Here is an 8,172-nt window from a genome sequence, read left to right on the forward strand (position 1 = left end):
CCGTCTGCTTTCTTCACGGACAAGTTGAGGATAAGCAATCTGGATGCTCTAGCACTGACCTCGAGCAGGCATTGCTTATACCATTCACTTGTTGTAGCCTCAATTCAACAATGTAAATTACCAACAAAGTCCCTGGAGCTGCTCTGGTTCATGGTGGAGTACCCGGCGGCAAAGTAGAATGTCAAATCAGATGGTCACGTCAGCCTGTTGTCCAGTTTGATAGACCCATACCAAAGCATCTGCTGGGCAGTGGAAACTGGAGGCGGGTTACCTTCCCATGTCCAAGCTTGACTCGCGTACGACAGTTCTCAAGCCGCAAAAACGCGGAAGAAGTCGCCCATCCAGGGCACAGTTCCAGCTCCGGATAGAAAAACAAGCGCCATGAATGGCGGCGCATCAACTGCACGTCAGATCAGAGCTCGAACCCATTCCCTCCATATGGTATCCACGGTAAGGAACGGAGTCCCACCGCAAGAGCTGTTGGCATCTCCGCGCTCTTGCTAGTAACTCACTGAAATCAGGATTTTCAAAGCAGCAACACGTCCTCGCGTCGTTTGTCGTCGTCAGTTCAGCCCTGAGAAAAGTGAGATGGGGTGGTAATTTATAGCTACAGCGTATTTCAATTCCGGGTTAGATTACAGCGTACCGTTGGTTGCAGCCCACAGCGTAACAACCCCACAAAAACGGCCAAATCTCAGCCATTGAATGTGCCCTGCTGACCTCATCCTGACAGAATTTACGAACGCTAAACACCGTGACCTGCATGTGTGCCGAGATTGGGTGTTTATCTTACCGTATTATGCCTGTCACGATGAATTTCGAGGAAGATCGTCCCCCTAATTCGTATCGAACAAGAACATCAATCTGTGAGCGCTTCCCATCACAGATCTGAGCACACATCCCGCACTCGCTTTCCAGTTCTTTGCCGTCGCCCCGATCGGATCCAGCCAAGGCAGCCGCCGTGAGTAGGCGCCAGAGAGTCTGCGAAACACAACGGCAGCTTCGACTGACTCGGGTGGTGGCTCGCTGGACGACCCTGCGGTTCTGAAGTGGCACTTTGACGTCATACCGCCAAGCCCCAGGAACACTAACTCAACGTACGGAGAACAAGAGACACTTTTGCATTCGCTGGGTCTTGTCTTCTCACTCTCAATGCCGAAAACAGCAACAGGCACGCCCGCTCACTTGTGCCCGAACCATCCCCCAGCTCCCCTTGCGCCGCCTTCGAATCACCGTCGCTCTCGTCGTTCGTGACTCTTGAGGGCTATGAAGGCCCCTTTCTCACTCTTCGCTATTCGAGTTTTCAGCAAGGATTCCGATTGGCATCAGGTCGTCGTGGTGCGGATTTAACCCTCGCTGCAAAGCATGCCACAATGCGTATGTCTGACCTCGCCTAGGGTGCTCTCCCTATTGTCCTGTTACACTGTCGAGTCTTGTAAGTATACATGCACTCATTCTAACCGGCAGCTTAGGGTCCTCCCGCCCTTCGATGAACCATGACGAGGTGTCGCAGGCTAACGAAGCCGCCACATCTCCCGAGGCCACCCGTCGCCCTGCTCATGAAACGTTGTCGAATACATCCGTTCAAGGCAATCGGCAGAGCATGCACACCATCGAGGAACTGCGGAAGAGGATGAAGGACAGAATTGCCCACCAACAGAGCCAGGTCAACCAACACCTCCATGAGCCACATTTACCAAGCCCTGATGCAGGATATACCCGGCCAACTTCGTCGCGCGAATTGAAATCAAATCCCTCCACACCACTGAGAGCTCCGACGTCCCCTCTCTTGGTGAAAACCGTGGGCAACTCCCACAAAAGGGCATCCTCCCAAGATATGGAATATCCTTTCCCATCAATAACACCAAAAGCTCCACTGGATCATATCGCAAGGTCGCGGGAGGATCCTCGAATGTTCAATCCGCAATCAGCTCGTGGTTCGCTCAAGAAAAAAGTGCGCAAGCGTCCCGATTCCCGTCAAGAGAGAACCCCTGCTGCACCGCCGAAACGTGAATTTTTACCCTCTGATGCCGCCAATGTTATGGAAGACCCGTATTACCCAAGTCCTAACTTATACGAATTAACTTTGAACTTGAATGCGGATGCAGGATTGGAGGGCTGGTGGTCAAATGTATCGCGACTGCTACGGCTGCATTATGGTGCAGAGCGAGCAAGCCTTGCAGTACCCGGCGATGCTACTGATCTGGAAAATGTTCCCTGGGGCCAAAAGGCGACATACAATCTGCATACTAAGGAGGTTGAATCGCCCACGACAGACAAAAAGCGGGATGTGCCTGAAGCCCTCCCGGGAAGCCCGTATCGCAAAAGTACCAAGTCCAAGGATTCAGAGTCCGCCGTGAATAATCCATTAAACTCCCTGAGACGCCCACAGATAACCACCCGTCATTCGTTTGCGGGCTATGGGACACTTCGGAATGATAGTGGGCGCCACGAACAAGAGCCCAAAGCAGCAAATATCAAGCCCGATGCTACAGGACGGCGAAGGAGTTTATCTGGAGCTTCGGAGAAGGTTACAAAGGGAAAATCAAATTCCGAACCTTTCAATGACCCGTCAACAACAACGCCAGCCCGCCACTTAGATCTTAATGATGAGCACGCCCATGGCGCTGGTCCTATAGCCACGGTTTTTCAAGTCCCCCGGAGCCTGGAAGCAGAGCCTGATCCGTTGATCAAACGAACTGGAATCGTGAAACTTTTTGGGCGGACACGACCGGCGGTACTCACTCGGGAATACGCCGAGGACCCAGCTGCGATCCATGAGTCCTCCTTACTACGCCATCATCACCGTCATAAGGATATCATCCAACACACACCCCGTGACGAGCATCCTACGAAAGCGTCAGCCCCCCATTCATCAATGTTAGCACGACGTCCATCCCAGAACCGTACTGGGATGGCGAAGGCGCCTCTGTCGGTTCTAGGGGAAGATGTTCAATCCGAGTACGTCCCCACTACAGAAGCCTATGAGGAATATGAACAAATGCCGCAATCACCTTGGTCCCAGTCCCCTGCTCCGTCCCCTGCCCCTCTAGCGAAACCAGATGAAAATCCGTTTTTCACCAATCCAGTGGTAGACGAAGATGCATTCGCTTCGAGCCCACCGCCTCATGACTACTCTGAAACCCAACCTCTACAGGCCATCGGCGTTGATTGGTCAAAAACGATCATCCACATACCATTACTGTATTCTCCGACTTCGAAACAACTGGACTCGACCACTCTAAGGTTTCCCGTCGCAATTATCTCGGTTCTATCACCCATCGTTCCTTATCCGTCAAATTTACGAACCTCACTAGCATACTTACTACCTCACTTTACAACCTCGTTTTGCTTAGCACATCAATACAGCCAGTTAGAGAAGCAGCTTTCGAATTCGTCTCTCGGAAGATATGGCCATCTTCTTGGACTTGGCGGAACCTTTTCTGATGAAGGAAGCGAACTTGAACTCGTTGCAGGATTGACCGGACAAGTCAACTTCCCCTCGGGGGAGGAGGGTGTTTCGGTCGGCCGTTCCGCTATTTCCAGTCCTGTTGCTCTATCGAACTTGACACGGTCAAATTCAGGCTTCTCGGCGCCTATTTTGGACTCTGGAAGTACGGGCTCAAGAAAGGATTCCTTCTTGAGCCCGGCAGCCCTAACTCAAGTTGGACCCGAACACGGTGACAGTTATTTCAGGTCAAAGCGACCTAGTCTCGCACCAAGGCAGCTTTCTAAATCTTCTCGTGATTCAAAAACAGGTGAAATCCCTTCAAGTCCACTGAGCCCGGAGCAACCGGAAAAAGTCCCTGATGACGACCTAACCCCAAAAGATACAGCATCGGTTTCTGATATCTCACAAGTCTGGGGACAGCAATCTCGTCATTCATCATCTACTTCTATTGCCACACAATTGCAGCGTGACCTTCAATGTCGCCCTTTCTCCGATACGATAGCACAACTGATGCTTAATTCAGTGCCACTGCATCTCTTTTTGGCAAAACCTTCTACTGGCGAGGTGATTTGGACAAATACCAAATTCGACGCTTATCGAAGACACCCCCAGGAACCACGGATCAAAGATCCGTTCCAAAACGTCCACGAGAGCGAATATAATAATGTAATCAAGGAATGGACAAAAGCGTTACGAACGGGGTCTCAATTCACGGAACGTGTCCGCGCAAAGCGATTGAACGATGAGGCTACGTATCGTTGGTTTATTTTTCGGGCAAATCCTTTGATATCGTCCACTGGAGAACTTCTCTACTGGATTGGCTCGTTCTTGGACGTACATGAACAGCATATGGCGGAATTGAAGGCCGCACAAGAACGAGAAACCTTTGCAACTGATGCAAAATATAGGGCTTTGGCCAATTCGATCCCCCAGGTTGTATTTGAAGCCGCTGAATATCGAGGGCTTATCTCGGCAAACCAACAATGGGAGTGGTATACTGGCCAGTCTCTTGAAGAGGCTAAAAACTTGGGCTTCGCAAAACATATTCATCGAGATGATCTCAAGAAATGTGGCATCCTTACGCCGCCACACGTTATCCCGGAGTCAGTCAGTGCCACCGAATTTGGTCACATTATGTCTGATCCCCAGGTGCTTCAGTCAGAATTACCATCAGGGCAAACCGCTTCGTCGCCTGTGCCACCAACACCTGGTGAAAGCACACCAAACATTGAACGTCGTTATGGCCGCGGTGTAACCGAGGCCCTTCAAGATCTGGTTCGGCGAGGCGTTGTTACCCTCCAGTGCGATGAGAATGGCCGCGATTTCTATACCACTGAAATCAGGTTCCGGTCAAGGAAAGGAGATTTCCGCTGGCACTTGGTTAGGCTGGTCAAGGTGGAAATGGCCGGTTTTGGAGGCGGGGAAGCATCGTGGTACGGGACTTGTACCGATATCAACGATCGAAAGCTTCTGGAAAGGGAGTTGAATTCGGCCATGCAACAATTAAATCGCGAGATGGAATCAAAAACTAAATTTTTTACGAATATGTCCCATGAAATCCGAACGCCACTGAACGGAATACTGGGCACGATTCCGTTTATTCTCGATACGCAGTTGGATAGTGACCAGCGGCGAATGCTTGATACCATTCAGAATAGTTCGACCAATTTGCGTGAGCTTGTGGACAATATACTTGACGTGTCCAAGGTTGAAGCGGGAAAGATGAATATTCTCAAACAGTGGTTTCATGTCCGTTCTACGCTCGAAGACGCTATTGATACGATTGCGTCTAGAGCCATCGACAAGGGCTTGGAATTGAACTATGTCTTCGAACCTGATGTGCCTTCGATGGTATTTGGTGATAGGTTCCGAATCCGCCAAATTCTTATTAACCTGATTGGAAACGCTATCAAGTTCACGGCCCAGGGCGAGATCTTTATTCGCTGCTCCATTTACCACGACCCAGACCGCAAACTTGAAGGGTCAGACCTTTTCCTCAATTTCGAGGTTATCGACACAGGCAAGGGATTTAGCGTGAGAGATGCTCAGTTGCTGATGCAGAGGTTCAGTCAAATTGAAAATAAAGACGCTCCACAGCATGCAGGAAGCGGGTTAGGTCTCTTTTTATCGAAGCAGATCGCGGAGATGCATGGCGGACGGCTGACGCCGACAAGTATGGAAGGCCGGGGAGCGAAATTCTCTTTTTATGTCAAAGTCAGCTCGGCGTCGGCAACATTGCCAGAGAATGTAGAATCCTCTGAAAGGAAACTACCTACGCGGCTTGTCTCGGAAACCATTGTTGAGAGCCCAGTGGCCAGTCAGCCCTCTAGTACGCAATCAGAACTCAGCCCTGGTTCAGCCAACTCGGGTAGCTACATTTCTGCACGCTCTGGGTCATCTGGTGTGGTGACATCTGATCCTTCCAGCAAACGCAAACCAGTGCGACTCGATCCTACAGTACAAGATCTACGCTCTGCAAAGAAAAATTATCTAAATCAGCTGTCAGCCTCGAGCCCTACGACCGGGAGTGCTGCAGATACTCAGGTCGAAAGGGGAAAGCCTGAGCCCGCATTGGTATCGCCTCATCCTACGACATATTCGGTGCTCATAATCTGTCCATTTGACTATGCGCGTGAGGCCATCACGCAGCATATCCAGCAAGTTATTCCGTTGGATATTCCAGCTGGGGTGACTTCAATACTTGATTTGGATGACTGGAAGGACCTGCTTAGCAACGACGAGTCACTCAATCTTACTCATTTGGTGCTGAATTTACCCGACGTGAACGACGTAAAGGAAGTGATGCAGAATGTGCTCCAATTAGAGGCAATCTGCTCGCCGACTCTTGTCATTGCCGCAGATGCGTACTTGAAGCGCGAGATCATCAAATCCTGCGACAGGTTCATGTCTGCAGGGAAAGAAGTTTTCATAGTGCCTAAACCGCTGAAGCCTTCTCTCTTTTCGCAGATCTTTGACCCGCTCAGCAAACGCGAGCTTAGCAAAGATAGAAACCAGGCTATAGCTCGGGCGATGGACAATAGCTTCAAGACCATGTCGAAGCTAGTCAAGGAGATGATCGGGAACAAGGGACATCGTGTTCTGCTTGTTGAGGACGATGAGACCAACCGAGCGGTAGGTCGGCCGATGGTTGTTGACTGTCGAAGCTGTTACTAAGATGTCTCGTAGGTGATGTTGAAATACTTGGAGAAGGTCAAACTCATGTCAGAGACGGCGGCCAATGGCCAAGAATGCATCGACATGGTATTCTCGAAGGAACCGGGATACTATTCCCTAATCATTGTAAGTGTAGCGTTCCAGGCTTGAGTTTCCGTTTTAACAGACTGTTTCTTCAGTGCGACATACAGATGCCGATCATGAATGGGTATGAAACGTGTCGAGAGATCCGATCTTGGGAGGCAAAGCATCATTTCCCGCAGATCCCAATCATGGCGCTCTCCGCGAATGCGATGACCGATCAGATCGACAATGCCGTGCAGGCAGGGTTCAACGACTATGTCACGAAACCCATCAAGCACAACGAGCTTGGGCAGATGATGATGGCGCTGCTGGAGCCACAGGCGACGCGGATTCTCCTCGAGGGCAGGAGGGCATGACCTTTTTCCAGCAGTGTGCTCTGGTTCATTTATATTTTTTCCTTTTCTTCCATTTGTCTGGTGCATCGGACGGGTGTCTGGCGGTATCGGCATAAACGGAGGGGCCACCGGTATCGGCACGGTGAAAAAAAAAGACAACAAATGGCGTTTTGATATGCGATTCATGGGGGTGGTTGTTAATTATACCGGTACTTGCAGGTTATGCTTACGGCCTTGGATGGTCTGAAATGTTATTGCAGCGCCTTGTTTTGTCATTGCTGGTCGCCGCGAAGAACCATGATGCCATTATTACTTGGTTAATTCGGCGTGACTTGCATTTGTTCTTCTGGAAATGTATAGATATGATTATGCCTGAATGCAGCGTTTTACAGATTATCATGTAGCACTTTGCGTCATCCTACCTTTCTCCGGCCAAAAGCCCGAAATCGCTTGATGCCTCCATCCGGGACCATGGTCAGTTTCAGATGCGTGAAGCCGGTTACGGACCTGGTCGCGGGGGCCAGGTCGTCGCCGTCAAAGACATGCTCGGCATCCGCCCTGCACGGCCGGTCTCCGCTGACCACTTCGACCCAGTCCGGGTGGTCATGGGCGGGATCCTCCGGGCCAGAGCACGCGATGCCATGGACGCGCACGGCCTGCGGGAAGTTGCCGCGAAAGTCCTTTGTATCGACGACGATGCGCTCGACGGAGCCGGGCAGAGCGAGCCTGACGACGGCCCAGTCGACGTGTCCGGGGCGGCGGGAGCGGGCGGTCTCCCAGCCGTCGCCCATGTTGATGCCGCGGCCGGGCAGGAGTAGGTTCGCGGCGGGGGTGAAGTGCTGGTTGCTGGCGGCGGTGACGAGGGCGCCGTAGAGGGCGGAGGAGAGCTCCTCGAGGGGTGTGGATGTTATGGTGACAGGGAGGGAGGGCGGGAGGGCGTGGCCGTAGAGGCGGAGGCGCGCGATGCCGCCGTCGGGATACATCCGCAGACGCACATGGAGCAGGCAGAGGCGCTACAGGCCAGCGTGCGGGGCGAGGCGCAGCTGATGGCAGATGTGTCAGATAGTCGGCGAGAGCGCTGTCATATCATCGTCGTCGTCGTGAGATGGCGCTCGACGAGCACTTGTC

General features: G+C 51.7%; 2 protein-coding genes across 2 annotated transcripts in view; one reads left to right on the forward strand and one right to left on the reverse strand.

The window, feature by feature from the left end:
- Window positions 1–1,373: 1,373 nt before the first annotated feature.
- Window positions 1,374–7,065, forward strand: UREG_07246 (uncharacterized protein; the record flags this gene model as incomplete). Its single annotated transcript, XM_002582427.1, has 4 exons — window positions 1,374–1,377; window positions 1,473–6,583; window positions 6,638–6,751; window positions 6,805–7,065. The coding sequence occupies 4 exons, from the start codon at window positions 1,374–1,376 to the stop codon at window positions 7,063–7,065; spliced, it is 5,490 nt and encodes a 1,829-aa protein (XP_002582473.1).
- A 205-nt stretch (window positions 7,066–7,270) lies between these two features.
- UREG_07247 (uncharacterized protein) overlaps window positions 7,271–8,172 on the reverse strand; it is a gene marked incomplete at both ends in the record, with an annotated part of 1,363 nt that continues 461 nt past the window's right edge. The window contains 2 exons of the mRNA XM_002582428.1: window positions 7,271–7,390; window positions 7,467–8,057. Coding sequence (XP_002582474.1) covers window positions 7,271–7,390; window positions 7,467–8,057 — 711 coding nt within the window. The remainder of the gene's footprint in view (window positions 7,391–7,466; window positions 8,058–8,172) is intronic.

This window comes from Uncinocarpus reesii, genomic scaffold, assembly GCF_000003515.1.
Source record: "Uncinocarpus reesii 1704 scaffold_5 genomic scaffold, whole genome shotgun sequence".
Classification (NCBI taxonomy): Eukaryota; Fungi; Ascomycota; class Eurotiomycetes; order Onygenales; family Onygenaceae; genus Uncinocarpus; species Uncinocarpus reesii.